This window comes from Artemia sp. Qi Xiang Cuo, chromosome 11, assembly GCF_049724085.1.
Source record: "Artemia sp. Qi Xiang Cuo chromosome 11, ASM4972408v1, whole genome shotgun sequence".
Classification (NCBI taxonomy): domain Eukaryota; kingdom Metazoa; phylum Arthropoda; class Branchiopoda; order Anostraca; family Artemiidae; genus Artemia; species Artemia sp. Qi Xiang Cuo.
The window spans coordinates 37,562,188-37,580,948 of record NC_142804.1 but is presented as its reverse complement, the minus strand read 5'-3'; the positions used below and the strand labels follow the sequence as shown (position 1 = coordinate 37,580,948).

Sequence of the window (18,761 nt, the reverse complement as noted above, 5' to 3'; positions counted from 1 at the left end):
AGAAGCTCTCGTGGGAAGACAAGTAGATACAGCCATATTGTCTTCATTTGTTTGTTCTCTTTTTCAATAATTGTTTCCATGAGTTAATGGTTACACGGATCAAGATGGCTTGCCAGAAAACTCGCGAAATTTGAACTACCAATAATATAAAGACACATCTTTATACACAGGGGGAGAGGGTTAGAAACGTGAAAGTTCCAGATTAGAATCAAATGTGTTAAGATGCGTTAATACTTCTTTCAATGACATATGCCCATGATTCCAAATGCATAAAAACAAGAAAGAGAGGATGAGAGAAAGAAAGAGATCTGGAGCAAGAGAGAGAGAGAGAGAGAGAGAGAGAGAGGGAGAGAGGGAGAGAGAGAGAGAGAAAGAAATATATAGGGAAGAGACAAACAGACAGACTGAGGAACAGACCAACATGCATACTGAGAGACCCAAAGACATAGAGAGAAAGAAACAAATATAAAGACAATCATACATGCAGACAAACAGAAAGCCAGATAGATAGATAAATAGAGAGACAAAAAAAAAACAGGCAGAACAAGGGGGAGAGACAGAGACAGAACTATTGGTGAATTTTCAAATGTGTTAATGCCAGCAGATAAAAGAAAACACCGTACCTTTCATTTATATTACATGGGTTTCTTAGACATTCATCAATATCTTTACACGAGTGACTTTGCTCATTATTTGGTTGAAATCCTGGACGGCAGAGAACATCACAGGTAAAACTCCCATCATTATTGACGCATACCTTCTCTGGCCCGCATAAGTCAGAGCCAACACTTTCAGCTTCCTTACATTCATCGATATCTATTAATATCAAAGAGAGTTATGCATCGCTTCTGTTATGATACAATTATTTTTACACTAAATGTCTATACCATAATTTGATACTACGCATGGGCACTGTTCTGTTTTTCTGAAGAAACAGAAAAAAAATAAACAGGGCTTGAATAAAACAGAACAGAAACAGAACAGGTCAACAAAAAACAGAATACATGTTACTGTTTCTTATCTTTTTTGTTCTAAAAACAGAAACCCGCTGTTTTGTATCAAAAATCAGCTTTTTAAACCGCTGTTTTTTATCAAAAACTATTCTTGCCCTGGGTAGTGCTTTTCTGTGGTGGTAACACTTTTGAGAAAACGTAGTACTATTGCAGCATTTTTTCCTCAAAAAAGAACAGTTTTTCTAATATAGGGGCAAAAAATTGTCTGCGCACATAAATATCGCTATCATTTTTTTCTTTATGGTTATTTTCTTCCATTTTGCCATTCCAAAAATAGAATTTTATGTTTATAATAAATACTAGTTATTCGAGACATTTGGACAAAAAAATTTTTTCAGCATGAAATTACGCAGTCAGCTCAAAGTCATTAGTATTTAAGCAGAGCATATAGTTGATTTGGGGGGGGAGGGAAATTTTCCCCTCCAGACCATGGCCCCACCCCCCACTCTATCTTGATGTGTGGAAGTCATCTTAAACAAAAGTAAGAAAGAAGAAAAATGCACGTGAAAATGACACTTCTTACCGACAATTCAAAAATATTTTGTTACCTTACTGCTTAAAGCAAAATTTTAAGGTTAATTATTTCTAAGCCAATGTGTGTGAAAATTTTTCAAATAGTACCCCTCAAATAAACCCCTATGCCTTCCCAAGGCTTGAAAAGAAATTGGCCTTAAATGAAAAAGTATAATTGTTTTTAATTTTATAAATTTGATAAATAAAATAATATTAAAATTTTGATTACTAAATATCAGTATATTTATATTAAACTGACAATGCACATTCATTTGTATTTTTTTCATTAAGATGCAATTTTTGTTCTGGCCTTGGAAAGGCATAGGGGCTTAGCGCCTAACTTATGTTAATTTCTGCTCGTTTTGAGTTTGACTCGGTTATTTATTGTAATTTCTGTTCGTTTTGGGTTTCATTTATTTATCGATGCTGATTTGTGGTAGTTACACGCTTGGTAGATTATTTGATTTTATTTTTTATTTTTGCATTTTTTGTTTAATGGAGTTCTTTACTTTTCTTTGAAAAACTTATTTTGTGGAAAAAGTTTTTTAATTAATTTCTGTTCGTTTTATATTGACATAGTCTTTTCAGGGAAAAAGAAAATAATACTTTAAATCTTTTCGTTTTTTAAGAATTTATAGTTTGGCCTAATATTTGTATGCTGGAGAAAAATTTTCAGCAATTTTTAACAACCTACACCCTTTTAAAAATCTGGACGCAAATAGTACTATTTGATTTAGTTTCATACCTCCTCTATTTGACCTGAAATGGAAAACTTGATACCATTCACAAAAAAAATCTGTTTACTTTCTTTGATAGCTTGGATACACTTAAGCTAATTTGATTTGGTTAAATTTTAGGAGCAGAAGTAGTCCCAAAAGTCTAAACATAAATACCCTCAGTCGTTCTTGGGATACTGCTGAGATGCCTAATTGGGAATGGGCATTACCACAGAGCATTTTGATTTTACCTTAAGGCAACAATTAGTTTTTAAACATAATGGGCAAATGGGAGGGTGGGGGATTAGTTGCCCTCCAATCACTTTCGACTATTAAAAAGTGCATCAGCCCTTTCTATTTTCAATCGAATGAGCCCTTTTCGAAATTCGAATGACAACTCCTTCGGTACTAAATGCCATGGTCTAAACAACAACAACAACAAAAAATAATACATTATACCCACATCTATCTTTACTATAAAAATGTCAAGCCTGCCAATCACTTTCAACTATTAAAAAGGGCACTAGGCCATTCGATTTCCAATCGAATGAGCCCTTTTGGAAACGACAAAGCTTACTATAAACACCTTATATGCCCCCAGGGCATAAATTACAACCCTTGCCCTATGGTCTGTTAGGGTGGTTGTCATCCTCTAACACTGAATTTCCAGAACTTTCAACTACGTTAAACAAAATGGCAATCTCAAATTTTGATTGGATGTGTTTGGAGAAATGTTGGGCGAGAGAGAGGCGGTAGTCCCTCTCCAATCACTTTCAACTATTGAAAATGGCACTAGACCTTTCAATTTCCAATCAAATGAGCCCTTTTGAAGTTTCTACGACAACACTTACAATAAAAACCTTCTATGCCCCCAGGGAATATCATATAACCCTTGCCCTGAGTGCTGGGGGGGATGGTTGTGTCATTCTCAAAGACCTAATTTCCAGAACTTTCTACTACGTTGAACAAAATGGCTATCTGAAAATGTTTATTGGATGTGTTTGGAGGAATGGTGGGCGTGAGAGGGAGGTTAGTTACCCTCCAATGACTTTCGACTATTACAAAGGGCACTAGTCCTCTCAATTTCCAATTGAATGAGCCCAATTTGAAGTTTTACGACAACTCTATCTATAAAAACCTTATATGCCCCCAGGGCATAACTTACAACCTTTGCCCTTGGGGCTCTGGGGGGTTTGTCATCCTTAAATACATAATTTCCAGAACTTTCAACTACGTTGAACAAAATGGCTATCTCTAAACTTTGATTGAATGTCTTTGGGAAAATAATGGGCGTAAGAGGGGGGTTAATTACTCTCCACTCACTTTCGACTATTAAAAAGGGCAATTTTAATTTCCAATCAAATGAGCCCTTTTTGAAATTTCCATAACAACTTTCTATATAAACTTTATATACCCCCAGGGCATAACTTACAACCCTTGCTCTGAGGGCTCTGAGGGGGTTATAATCCTAAAAGACCTAATTTCAAGAACTTTCAACTACGTTGAATAAAACGAATATCTCAAAATTTTGATTGGATGTGTTTGGGAAAAATGGCGGGCGGGAGAGGGGCGTTAGTTGCTCTCCAATCACTTTCAACTATTGAAAAAGGCACTAGCCCTTTCAATTTCCAATTGAACGAGCCCTTTTGAAGTTTCTACGCTTTCAATACAAACCTTATATACCCCAGGGCATAACTTACAACCCTTGCCCTGAGGGCTATTGGAGGGGGGGTTGTCATCCTCAAAGACCTAATTTCCGAAACTTTCAACTACATTGAATAAAATGGCTATCTAAAATATTGATTGGATGCATTTGGAGAAAAGATGGGCGTGAGAGGTGGGTTAGTTGCCCTCAAATCACTTTCGACTATTAAAAATTCCCCTAGCCCTTTGAATTTTCATTTGAATGGGCCCTTTTCAAGTTTCTACGACAAGGATTTGAATAAGAACCCTATATGCCCCCAGGACAAAACTTTTAACCCTTGCCCTGAAGATAGTGAGGGGAGTTTTATACTCAAAGGTGCAATTTCCCTAGCTTTGAACTGCGTGAACCAAAATGGCTATCTTAAAATTTTGATTGGATGTGTTTGGGGAATGATGGGCGTGGAAGGGCTGTTAGTTGCTTTCCAGTCACTTTCGACTATCAAAAAAGGCACTACCCCTTTGAATTTTCAATATAATGAGCCCTTTTTGAAGTTTCTACGACAACGCGTTATATAAAAACCTTATACGCCACCTGGGCATAATTTACAACCCTTGCCCTGACGGCTCTGGAGAGGGGGGTTGTCATCCTTAAAGACCTAATTTCCAGAATTTAAAACTACGTTGAATAAAATGGCTATCTCAAAGTTTTGATTAGATGTGTTTGGGGGAAAAGTGGGCGTGAGAGGCGGGTTAGTTGCCTTCTAATCACGTTCAACTACTAAAAAGGACACTAGTCCATTGAATTTGCAATCGAATGAGCCTTTTTTGAAGTTTCTACGACAACGCCTTCAACAAAAACCTTATATGCACCCAGGGCATAACTTGAAACCCTTGCCCTAAGGGCTGTGGGGGACTGTCCTCCTCGAAAACATATTTTATATCTGGAAATCAACTACGCTGAACAAAATGGCTAACTCAAAATTTTGATTGGATGTGTTTTGGGGGAAAGATGGGTTTAGAGGAGGGGCTAGTTGCCCTCCAATCACTTTCGACTATTAAAAAGGGCACTAGCCCTTTGAATTTCCAATCGAATGAGCCTTTTTTTAGTTTCTATGACAACGCCTTCTATAAAAACCTTATATGCCCCCAGGGCATAACTTAAAAAACTTGCCTTGAGGGTTATGGGAGAGTGTCCTCCTCAAAAACATATTTTCTATCTAGAAATCAACTACGCTGAACAAAATGGCTGTCTCAAAATTTTGATTGGTTTTGTTTGGGGGAATGATGGGCTTGGGGGGTGGGGGGGATAGTTGCCCTCCAATAACTTTCGACTATTAAAAAGGCACTAGCCCTTTGAATTTCCAATCGAATGAGCCTTTTTTAGTTTCTACGACAACGCCTTCTATAAAAACCTTATATGCCCTTAGGGCATTACTTAAAACCCTTGCCCTGAGGGTTATGGGAGATTGTCCTCCTCAAAAACATATTTTCTATCTAGAAATCAACTACGCTGAACAAAAAGGCTATCTCAAAATTTTGATTGGATGTCTGGGGGGATGATGGGCGTGGGAAGGGGCTAGTTGTCCTCCAATCTCTTTCGACTATTAAAAAGGGCACTAGAACTCTCAATTTCCAATCGAATGAGCCCCTTTTGAAGTTTCTACGATGACCCTTTCCATATGAAGTGCCCTGCTCTAAAGGAAAAAAATAATAAATGATGCATTGTGCCAACATCGTTTTTATATGCCCTCAGGGCATAACTTAAAACCCTCGTCCCGAGGGATGTGATACGAAGTGCCCAGGTATGGAGGAAAAAAAACAAAAAAACATTGTGCCCACATCGTTCTTTACTTAGGCAGCGCTATCGCGCTGCCCATGATTAGAAATAAGGAAGGGTTGTATGTCTACTCTTCTTATTCTATATTTCACTAATTCATTATCCTCTGTGTCACTTGCTTTGCTATTGGGAGCTTTCTTTAGGGCAGCAGCCTGACTTGATATATATTTTTTTTATTTGGTTTGGGTTTGTTATTTACAGCACCAGCCACATATACTTTATTTTTGTGCACGTCAATTATATCCTACCTTTTAAGATGGTATATAAATGTCGTGGTAGAGGCTCCCTTAACCTTTAGAGACACATTGCAGAAATTGCACCTGATACTTTCTGTGATTCCTTTTTCAAATGGGATACCCAGAGACATAGCTTAGAAGTTTTAGTTGGAACATCCACGTCGTCATCAGAAGATGACATCATGCTTTTCTTAGCACAAAGGTTGATTTTAGGATTTTTTACAAAATTAGAAGCACCTTCCAGTAGCCATCTGACCTCTTTCACCTCACTGGTATCACTAGGGGGAAAGGGACCAATTGCCTCCTGAGCTGTTTTGTTGGCACAATAAGCCAAAGAATCTGTCTGCTTATAAAAGCAAAATGACATATCCCAACTACGGTTTCATACCAACTTAGAGCATTTGAAGCACAATATTAATTTTTACGGGAATTAGCTTGTCTGTAATTGCTATTTATGAGACAGATACATGAAATAATTCACCGCTTAGTGTTACTTTTTTGAATTTCTTTTGCTGTATGGTAAAAAATACTGTGTTCACCGGAAGATGGGCATCCTACTGAATAAGAAAAGTATATTAGCATTTTATAAGTATTTGGCCCTTCCAGAAAATCAGCTAATTTCAACTGTACACTTCATCTTGAAAGGATTTCTATTGATTTTAGAGATGATTTTAGTAACATGAGAAAAAATATATTTGGCTATCTTGTTATGTTGATGCAATAACGATTTGCTAGCAAAAACTTATATTTCTACCGGACAAGACTTCAATACAATTACATTGCTCTCTGACTAAGCATTTAAGAGAATTTTACAAATTAATAATCAGTATTTATCATGTATAGGTCAGCACAGTAATCGTAGCAAGTCAATGTTATTTAGCAGCATAAATTCCATAGAAACAGTTAGATTAAAGTTATCGCGGCTAAAGGTGCAAATTATTTCCCATGTAATGTAGGAGACAGAGGCCCTACCCCTACCACTATAACCAGGTTACACAGTAACAAGTGATTTTTTATATCCTGCTTCTCCTGGACAGTAACTGTGCAACTTTCCTGCTCAATTGATGGAATAATATACTATAAGCAATACGTCGTTTTAGTGGAATTTAAACTGCACCTTTACCGTCTTAACATTCAGGGGCGGATCTAAAGTAAAATCACTGGCGAGGCCTAATGTGACAAAGCCACCAATGAGCAAAATCTTGGGGGGACCCAGTGTGTACCAATAATAATATTGGTACAAAGGTACCAATAATTGACGAAATTGACAAAGTTATTCTAAACAAAGGAGTGAAAAAAAAGAAAAAAAGTAAGGAATGAGGGTGCAGGAAAAAATCTTGGAGGGGGGAGCCGGGTCCTCCATGGATTCACCACTGCTAACACTTAAGCAAATATCTACTAGTATCTGACTCCTAGTCCCTAATTCTGCCTAGCTGAAACAAGCAACACTATTTGATGCGCTTGACAGACTGAGTTCCATCATTTTACTTACGTTTCAATTCTAGAAATTGCATGAGGCGTAACCACGCTTCTACACAATTTCAAAATATGTTTTAGAAATCATTTTGTAAGTTCAAAATTCTCAAATATCTCAATCTCGCATCACTTAAATAAAATCAGAAACAGAAGAAAAACAGGTAGGAAAAAACAGAAACAGGACGAAATAGCTATTATAAAAACAGAAACAGAACAGAACAGGTATATAAAAAACAGGTCATCTGTTTCTGTGCTGTTTCTGTTTTTTTGCATAAACAGAACAGAAACAGAAAACAGAAACAGTGCCCATGCTTATTTGATACCGATATACCTCTTTGTATGGGTACACAGAGAGCAACTTCAAGTGACAACTCCTTAAAATGTTTGATACGTAGATTTCCCTTGAAAAACATCTAAGCATTTGGCAGTAAAGTTCTATTTGAAAACTATCCCAGTCAAAAGTTTTATACACTCAAAAATAATAAAGATATGCCAAATTTGAAACCACAATATGATATATAAGCAGCCGTCTTAGAGAGAGAGGGTGCACGGGTAGCCCCAAAATATAACGTGGATATCTACATACATTTCGATTCTTTATGAAAAATTAAATATATTTGGCATTTTAGATGTTTTTATAAAGTTCTCCGATCTAAATTTACACTTGTATAAAATGCAATTTGCAGGCGGTTTACTAAAACTATTAATATGATCTAATTGCACAGCCAGGTTGCATCACACTCCTCCTTAAACTCACTATGTTTAGATCATTATTCTCTTCAATAAATTTCTCACTGCCATGAAATCTTTTCGAACAGCCTCTTGTTTCTCCCCAGCTTGATTGGCAAACAGCACAGCTTTTGGAAACCTTTCCTCCCTATTCAGTGAAACGTAGTCCTCGTAACCGTTCTCTCCATATACCCTTAGTCCATGGGCATACGGAAGGGAGGCATCTGTCCCCCCTAGAACTTCAAATTTACACTAGATATTAACGAGAAGTTTTTGTGTATCAGAATTTTTCTTTTGGATGCTCACTGGTAGATTGTTGAAAAAACTAGAAATCAACAGAAATTTTGAAATCTCGTTTGCGATATCGATATATATGCTTCAATATTTAATATTGATTTTTTTCTGATATATATATATATATATATATATATATATATATATATATATATATATATATATATATATATATATATATATATATATCGGAAACTGGCCCACGATCGGCAAGTTTTGACTTTTTTAATTCTCCAGGAATTTATTCAAGCGATAAAAAGTTGCTGAGTATGCCAAAGCAAATGCAACTCATTCAAAACCATCTTTGAAAAAGACTATTATAAACACTTCATCACTTTTCCACCTGGATGCCTCTATCCAAGTGGTTAAAAGTGCCGAGCCTGGGCCGCCCCGGTACTGATACGGCCCATTCTGGCTTACGTTCGGCCACCTGGCAAAAGAATCTGAAAAGCGGCCAGGGAAACATAAAAACCTGTTTTTCAGCTGCAAGATTATTAAGGATTTCAGTAAGGTTTAAAAAAATAAAGGGTATTGATTTCAAATTATAAATTGACTGATCAACACCAAACGTAAGCCGCTCCACTAATCTTGATGTAACTTCTGATGTAACTGTAATCTTTTAACTTCTGTCTTTAAGACACTATTCGTCTCGTCAGTTAGCGCCAAGTTTCTTACTCCGGTCTCTTTCAGAAAGTCGGCCTTAAGTACTTTAGTACATACTTCTAATAATCATAATATAGTGAAAAGGATTCCCTTTCTTGCTCTTCAGTTCAACCAGAGTGTAACCACCAGACTTGCCCTTCTCAGTATCATATTGGAAGTTGCTGGTAGGGTGCTCGTCTTCAGCGCCACTACTGGAGTCTGAGGAGTTGTTGTATACAGGGTGATCTACGGCAAAATCGTCCCTGTAACTGCAAAACTTGTTACGAGAAACATACCTTTTGCTTTTTAGCCTTTTCACTTCTCTGACTTTCTTCTTTTCCAAAACTAGGACTTTCTTGGTAGATAGAGCTTTTATCCCAGCAGTAATACGTTTTTTCACAGGGGTGTCAGTGAGCACTTCTAACTTGCTGTAACTTGCTTTTTAGTCTTTTCACTTTTCATACTTTCTTCTTTTCCAAAACTAGGACTTTCTTGGTAGATACAGCTTTTATCCCAGCAGTAATACGTTTTTTCACAGGGGTGTCAGTGAGCACTTCTAACTTTTCATATTTTTTTTCCATTTGATTTTTCGTGTTGAGCCTTTTGAAAAGCGGTTTGCATGGACGATATCGTTTCACAAATCATCTGCTGCCCTTCACTTCTCATTTAGAGACAGAACCTGTGCTGCGTCGGTTTCGAGGTCAATGTTAAAGAAAGAGTCTAAATGTTGTACAGGACTTGTACTGAGCATAGAAACTTTTCTGGTAAGTGCTTCACTATGTGTGGTAGGTATTCTGTCTTAGACATGTGACGAAAGTAACTTATAATCCTTGAATACATCTCTGTTGGTGGGGTAGACCCCTTTGCTCTGAATCTACTGATTATATTCTCAGGAGCGAAAGCCTTTGGATATGCTTTCCCTAGTAGCTCAACAATGTTAAACACTGATATAGTTTTACACTTACGGGCAGTCATAAAACTTGCGGCTTCCTGGTTGTAGTAGGCCTTGAGGAGCCCCATGACTTCCTTTCTAGATACTGTAGTTTGTGATTAGTGTGGGCAGGGACAGTTAAAAGTACAACATCATCATTTTTAGCTAGACCAATCGATTCAATGGTGTATTGGCTGATCTGGTTATCTATTTTCAGAAGTAGCATACAGGTGACTGTATGGAGGGTTTGACTTTCATAAAATGATGCAAGTAAAGTGAAAAATGGGAGGCAGTCATCCATCAAGAAATATTTTCTGAGCCGATGCTGATGATTCCATGTAAGACTCCCTTGAGCGAAATTTCCCAACACTGTTTTCCGGGGGAAATAAGTAAAGGAGGGACTGTGTTCCCAATGCACTATCACCAGCCCAAAACGGGGTCAATTGACCTCTTTCTGCTAACCTAATCTTCCCTACTTACTTCTGGACTCGCTGTGCAATGATCTTACCAGGCTTGTGGATGTTTTTCAGACACAGTTCGTTACCATTACAAATGTTCTGTAGTCTGAAGATGTGTTTATCTAGTCCTTGCTCCAAGTTGTCAAAGATAGCTCCTACAGTGTGACGGTTGGAAACAGCTGCCCGTCCTAACCTTGTACCTTCTGGGATTCTTACTAATAGAGTTCTATGGTGGCCCATAAAACCACGGTAACAAATTTTACCTACAATTCCTCCACTGTCTCTACCACCTTTGCATTTTCAGTTATTCGGTACTTTTATACTCTTGGTAATAGCATAAGTGTATGCAAGTTTACGTGCTTCTACGGGAGTACAGTCGAAATGCAGATCAGCTATCTTTTTCAAATAAGTTTTTAATCCTTTTTCTTGTTTCTCTGTAAATATTTATCATGACTTGTAACAGGGTGTAAAAAAAACTCACTCCCAGACTTTGTAGAGGGATATTCAGCTTCATTTAATCTTGCAGCGTTCTTCTAAGGACACCCATGGCACTTGCAGAGAATACGACTGACTATTGGTCGACTAAACCAGAAAAAAAACTGCTGTTTTCTTTTCTTCTGGATCCCTGCCGCCTTTCTTTCTTTTCTCCTCTGTTTTACTCTTAAGCATTTTATCTTTAATGAAACTTCACAGGAAAAAACAGAATTTCAATTCACCTATTGGTCTCACAGGGTTAAAAAACGCCAGAAATCAAGTTTTGGGTTTTGAGCTTGCCTTCAACTTTAAAGTATGCTGTTTACACAGCTTTTACAAGTATAGCCCACTTTTGGACACCATGGTAGGGCATTCCAAATCTACCCCAGGTATTGTGGCTGAACCTGGGAATTCGCCATCCCGCGGGATGAAAAAATGCTAACAGCAAACGAGTGAGGTGGGCACGTCTCGATAGCTGCCAAAAGACCGGCAATTAATAACAGAATACAATGTGAGTTTATGGTTTTTGTAGTATTTTGTAATTAGGCGTTGGCCTTCAGACAAACATTGAACAAAATTCCAGGTCTAATTACCATAAAACGTAATCCAATCTGATATTTTTGGTAAAAGTATTAATCTATACCAGATACTTAGAAATCATACACTTTCATCTGTTAGAGCTTTTATAATCCGCCAGAAGTCCCCATAATTTTTTATATTGAGATTATTTGCTTTGGCTAAACGGGAGCCGTGCCAATCGTGGGACGGTCTACCGTGTACCAATTTTGATATTTAATATTGCCCAACCTTAAACTTTTGGATTGAATTCTTAGAGCAAGAATCTGTTATCTAACGGCAATGTGATTTTTGTCAAATCACTCTTATGGTGTTTGTGTTTTCTGAAAATTGGAAGTAGGATAGTGGGTTTATTGCCGGAAAAGTAGAATATGGAAAATACTAAAGACCAAGTTTTAGCGCAATATAGAATGACAAGTTTCTAAGGACCTATAATCAAAGGACCTAGGGAGCAATTTATAAAGCCCTCCACCCCCCCCCCCCACAGAATGGGCTGTCCCTCCTAGACAAGATGTTCCCTATGCCTATGCCCTAGTTCTGAATAATAATTTTCAAACATTAATCAAATTGACAAATTATATCAGTTACAGCAAGGCAATCTGAAAAGCTTTTTTTATACAGAAGCCTTAGCTGTTTCATTTATTTATTTTTTTTCAATTTGGTGAATTTAATACTTATTGCCATTTTTAAAACAGCCAAGATTTGTGGCTTACAATTTGGGGTTTCAGGACTACTTTGCGTTGACTAAAGATGAATTTCTTCTAATGTGGCTGATCAGCATAAAATACATAAAGACATGCATTATAAACAATAAAGTCAAAAATTAAAAAAACATTTTAAATAAGAACTACCAAATATTTGAAAGTTTTAAAATTTGGTTTATTTAACACTTATTCCCCTATTTCAAAACTAACCAGGCTTATGACCAAGAATGTGGGGTTATTCTAAATCAATTAGTTTGCACTCTTTTTATAATCGTGAAATGATAAGGGTATCTATCACACAAGTTTTGATAGATAATGTAAATAAGACGATTTTTGTTCGATTCGTTTATAGTATCAGTTGTTTTCTTTTAAAGTTGGCTGAAATAACCGGGTGGTACTCTTACCTTCACACACACCGTGATCTTCATCGAATATGAAGCCCATAGGACAGCGGCTTATTAGCTCGTCGAAATAAGCATCAGAAGTTTCACATCTGTATGAACCTTTCTCATTAACACACTCTTCCACATCTGGCAGGCAGGCATGCAACTTCTCAGCACATTCGTCAACATCTAAGAGAGATAATATCTCTTTTGTTGGTCATTACGGTTTGATAGATATTTGACAATAATGATAATATACGGACACAAAAATGGCTATTGAAATTTCTCAAGTCTTAACAAAATATAGGAAATAGTCAAGTTTTTTCTTTGACAAAATAACAACTTGGAGTCAATATTTAACCTTCTTTTGGCCTGCAGATGAACTTATCAATCAATCTTTGTGAAAGTTTTTCAGCCGTTTGTTTAAGCTTAGCATTTGAAATGAGGATTTTTGGTGGCGGGAAGGGGTGAGTTTGAAGATTTTTTTGGAACGAAAATGGAATTTCAGCACGAGAGTAAAATAAAAGATGCACACAGAGACCCAAACCACGCAAATGTATCATAAATTTGCTACCATACTCAAGACCTTATATGTACACTAAGATATAATTTGTCCGTCCCTTAAAACCCAAGAGAAATCAAAATGTGTTTAATAAGGATTGTAATTTATGACCTGAGCCTGTCCTGTATTGTTCCTTTTAACATTATTGTTTTAAGGTTTATGCTCCCTATGGAGCATACGATTTTGTTACAGTGCTACAACTGTAACTTGCACAAAAAGAACAAGCTACTTGTACAAATGGACTCACTGGCTTCAGATTCATCCACTTTCTGAGCGATAATAATGCACATAATAAAAGCGTCCTATTTGAATAAAAATGCCCTTGTGTTTCAGGAGCCGTTATTACAAAATTGGAACAAACAGCCAAACTTTAAGGTATAGAACAAGTTTTGAAGAGAGGGGCAACCCCTCCATACACGGAATAATTTCTGTTCGTTTAGAGCTTAAAAATTGCTCCTTACTTTCAGTCGAAAAAGCTTGTTTTTATATTTGATTTCCGGTCATTTTTCAAATAATGTCGGTAAATCTGGCTCACCTTCCACGAAAAATTCCCTCCCCTCACGAGAAACTCCTCAGTGGAAATTTCTTCCCATTTAAAACACAATTCGCCCGTAAAATGCCCATCCTCTCTGAAAATCACCCCTCTGTAAAATCTCTTGTGAAGGATTCAGCCATAGAAATTCTCTTTAGCATACTTTCATTTGAAAAAGACTTTAATTTCTAGTCATTTTCCTGATCATTCCAGAAATCTCCTCTTCCGTGGAAATTTTTTCCCAGAAATCCAAACAAGCTGAAAATAGCCCCCAGACAATTCCCCCGGGACAATCTCCACATTCAAAATTTAGTTGGCAAACAGAATGTAAAACAAATAAAAAAAATTCGTACGGGAATTCTGCCAAATCCCTCCACTGTAAAATTGTCTGTGTACTTCCATACAATTACAAATACAATACATAAGCAATACAATACATAAACAATGGGCAAATTTCATAACTTACAAGCCTCTTCCCAAGGGCTGTGGGGGGTCATGTTATCCCTAAAGGTACAGTTATTGGATCTTTAAACTATGCTGAATAAAATGACTATTTCAGAATTTTGACCGAACGACTTTGGGGGAAAAAGTTCGGGGGCGGGGGGTTTGTTGCTGTTCAATCTTTTTGGTCACTTAAAAAGGGAACTAGAACCTTTAATTTATTGTTTAAAATCACCATCTCCCTATCTTGTGGAGCCATTATATCGATACGACCAACCCTGGGAAAAATTAACAAAAAACAAATAAACGTGATCTTTCTTCTGAAAAAAAAAACAATGCAAAATTCTATATTTTTGCATATAGGAGCTTGCAACTTCTACAGTAGGATTCTCTGACATACTGAATCCAATATTAGTGTTTTCATTCTGATTTTATGACTTTTAGGTGGTGCCTCCCCTCTTTTTAAAAAATCAGGCAAATTTTCTCAGGATTGTAAGTTTTGATGGATAACACTAAGCTTGTTAAATCTTATAAGTTTGGAATCAGCTTAATAGGCTGGTTCTTTTGTTGTATCTATTGATATCAAAATTCTGTTTCTAGAGAACCGTTACTATTACTATTGTAACAGTTCTAACGATTCTGTTACTATTGAACCGTTCGTTACTTATTTACAGTTCGTTACCACGAACTTTTTTTTTATCAAGGACAAGCTCCATTCTTTGTAAGTTTTAAGATGTTCTTTGCTTTCATTTGAATAAACAAGCGTGTTATATGCTGATCTATTGCTCGTTTCTAATATGATATCTGGCTTATCATAATTATGAGGCCAGGTGCCATCCCTCTAAGCCCTTTTCACGCTATCATCCCTCTTCGCGCTAAAGCTTGACTTTTCTTGTTTAACCATGCTTTTGGATCATTTATCCGTATTTTCTTTAAACAATAAATAGGATTATTCAAAGCATGTATTTTGAAGGAGGGTGGAGTAATAGAGGATGTTGAAGCCTGTTTCAGCCCATTTCTTTCAACCTTTCTATAAGAATAAGGCGGGAGAAGTACTATAGAAAGTTTTTAAGGCCCATTTTCAGTCCACATACTTAGATCTTTCTAAAAAGAAAAGAGGGTGGTACTTCCGAAAACTTCCTTTTCCCTAATCCGTTAATGTAATCTGTAACTCATTTTCAAATGTGAATCTTTTGTCAAGGTTCAGTCCTCACACGTTCTAAGGCTAGATATTTCCTCAGACCTCTCTAGATCAGACTACTTAAATAAACTGAAATCATCATATTCTTGAAAACTAGGTGTCATTAAGCGCAGAAAACCTTCTTCTTGGTGTCTCTATTCTACAATTTTACACCTCCTGGCTTATGCCCATAATTGAATGTGCTTGACTGGGCCTACCCACAAAGTTCCACTGAAGCAGCTTTGAGATCTAACTATAAGGTCGTAAGCATCTAAAGATAGTACAGCTTGTATTCCTGGACATGGAACCGTTTGAGGCGGAATAAGAGTACCGTGATTCCAAAATGTATTGGTCACTAAATCCCATGGCTTACTTTCGAAGCGTCTTGAAGTGGTAACTACAATTCAAAAAATACAGTCAAAGCTTACATTTCTCTCTTTCTGAGGAGACCTCAAATAATGATTCCTTTCAAAGATGAAACCACGGTAGTATTTTGTCGTAACGTTTCTCGAGCTGCTTATTTTCATCAGGAAAGTCACAAGCAGGAGGATAAACAGTATAGCCTAATTTGGCAATCAGTTGCAACGTGGAACAAATTCCTAACAGAAGTAACCCCAGAAAACCCTTATCCCTTGAAACCTACAACCGTATCATGCATCAATATGAAGATTGTCAATACTAGCAGCATACGAGATTCTATAGGCAGCACGAGTCTTATTATAAAATAAAAGCAAAAAGATGGTGACTGAATTTTAGCAAAAAGGGTAAATCTAGAAGATGTGCAAAAGTTAACGAATCGGTTTAGGACCATCTCACACGATGTCGCTGCATTAAAAAAATAATTAAAAATGGTTAAAATTATTTAAAGGCAATAATGAGAGAAAAATTCATTTTTATTAAATATCAATATTCACAAAAAAAAAACAAATCAAACAGACCTATCACGTGAAAATCTATTCAGATAAATAGAAAAAGATAAGAATGATAGATTTCAAGAAAGATAAATTTCATATATAATGAAATAGAAAAACATACTTGTGACTTTAGCATATTAGGATTACGAACAAGAACAAACTCTTCGAAATAAAAAAAGCTCACCTGCACAAAGGCCGTCAGTGGATGGCTTATATCCAGCATCACACCGTATTGCTGCGACAGTATCTGTTGCTGAAACCCTTGTGTGGGGCTTAAGACTATTACTGAAACATTCGTACCCTCCTGGTCGATTGATACAGTTTTCTATACGCAAGTCACATTCAGCTATATTTGATGCACATTCATCTATATCTACAGAGACAATATACTTTGAAACAATCTTAAAACAGAATAGGTCATAAATTCCAACTGAAATATATTTAATTTTCAACAAGATATATTTCTCCTCTCTTTCGCAAAGATTAACATCTTCAAGTTTTCAATCGATAATCTAGGAGCCAAACTTTTAATGAAGAGATACGAATTGAGGAAGAGGTAGGAGACGATGGATGTGACCATTAAAAAAATGTAGACGAAATCGACGATACGGACTACCAATAACCCAGAAAATTTAGATCCGTGTAGGCAATTGATGGTTGTGCAAGTAAATTCATTGATTTTCCTCTTTCACTTAGACTCACTCTAGTGTTCTACTAGAAAATAGTTGCTACGTTCACAATGCCTAGTTAAGCATCAAGTGGTCTCTACTTTATGATCAGCTTCACAGATTCTGCCATCTATTTTAACAAATGAGCATTAAAAACCTAATCAATGCCTTGGAATAATAAAATCCCAAACTCAACAGTAGGATTTGGAAGAGAATAGTTTCATAATTATGGAAAAGTTTTACATTTTATACTTATGTCACTATTGTATCTAATGTCTAGATATGGACAGAACATGTTGAGAATGTGCTAAACCGGGATAGAATTACAGGAAAAGATATAGAAAAGAATGAAAAAGTTTGACACTTTGGATGTAAAGGAAGATTTATTTTGTGAGGAAGAATTAGATACAATGTTAAAAGGGTTAGAAATAACAAGGCCACAGATGCTGATTGTGTGGTAGATGATATTTTTTTAATATAGGGGTTGTGAGGTTAGAGATAAGTAACCAAGGATTATGAATAGGATTTTTAAAAAGGGAAAGCACCTAGCAGTTTTAAGGAAAACTCTGATTAAACGCTTCCATAAGAAAGGTGATATGAGTGAGTGTGGTAATTATAGATGCATTAGCTTGGTTTCTGTAGGAATCAAATTACTTAGTATGATGATACTTTTTGGACTTAGAGATACTGTATATTAAGTTTTCAGAGAAGAACAGCGTTGTTTTAGGAAGTGTAGAGGATGTGTTGGCCAACTTTTCACTCTTAGATTAAGAATTGAGAAGTGCCTGAGGCATCAAACGCCCTTAGTCCCCTGAATTATAGATTATGAGCAAGCTTTTGATGCAGCTGATAGAAGAGCTTTAGCAAAGGTCTTGTCCTTGTATGGTATTAAATAAAAAAAATAGTTTTTTTAACTGAAAGTAAGGAGCCACATTGAAACTCAAAACGAACATAAATTATTCTGCATATGAAGGGTTGCCCCCTTCTCAATACCTGGCTCTTTGCGCTAAAGCTGTTAGCACTTTTAAAAAGCTTCCTTTTCTAATTAAAGGGCCCTGTGTTTCAGTAGCCGTTCTAAAAAAAATGGGACAAAAAGTCAAACCTTAGAAAAAACAATCGCAGAAAATAGCCCCCGAGTGTATCCCCCGGAGCATCTCCACATGCAAAATTGAGTTGGCAAAGAGAATGTAAGACAATTAAAAATAATTTCGTATAAAAATTATGTCAAATCCCCCCAATGTAAAATTCCCCTGGAAAATTCACCGCTCGGAAATTTCCCTCCCCAAGGAAGATTCTCCTCATAGAAATCCCCCTCAAGCACAAAATGCCCCCTTCCCCTGAAGAATGTCTGCATACTTCCCAATAACAAATATCATACGTGAACAATGGGCGAATTTCATAACTTACAGGCCTCTCCCCACGGATTGTGGGAGGGGGGTCATTTTTTCCCTTAAGACGTAGTTATTTAATCTTTCAACTGTACTCAACAAAATGGCTACCTCAAAATTTTGATCACATAACTTTGGGGAAAAAATTGGCAATGGAGGGGGCTAGTTACCCTTCAATGGTTTTGGTCACTTAAAAAAGACACTAGAACTTTTAATTTCCGTTCGAATGCACCCTCTCCCGATATTCTAGGATTATTATTTTAATACGATCATCCCCGGAATAAAAACAAACAAATAAACCCGCATCCGTGATCTTTCTTCTGGCAAGAATAGCAAAATTCCACTTTTTTGTATATAGGAGCTTGAAACTTCTGCAGTAGCGTTCTCTGGTACGCTGAATCTGATGGTGTGATTTTTTATTAAAATCTCTTGAATTTTAGGAAATATTTC

At 36.6% G+C, this 18,761-nt stretch overlaps 1 protein-coding gene across 1 annotated transcript in view; it reads right to left on the bottom strand.

The window, feature by feature from the left end:
- Window positions 1–18,761, bottom strand: part of LOC148946947 (uncharacterized) — a 305,387-nt gene that overhangs the window by 254,520 nt on the left and 32,106 nt on the right. Inside the window, exons 7-9 of the mRNA XM_089096755.1 lie at window positions 16,440–16,628; window positions 12,648–12,815; window positions 624–816 (exon numbers count right to left, since the gene is read on the bottom strand). Coding sequence (XP_088952881.1) covers window positions 624–816; window positions 12,648–12,815; window positions 16,440–16,628 — 550 coding nt within the window. The remainder of the gene's footprint in view (window positions 1–623; window positions 817–12,647; window positions 12,816–16,439; window positions 16,629–18,761) is intronic.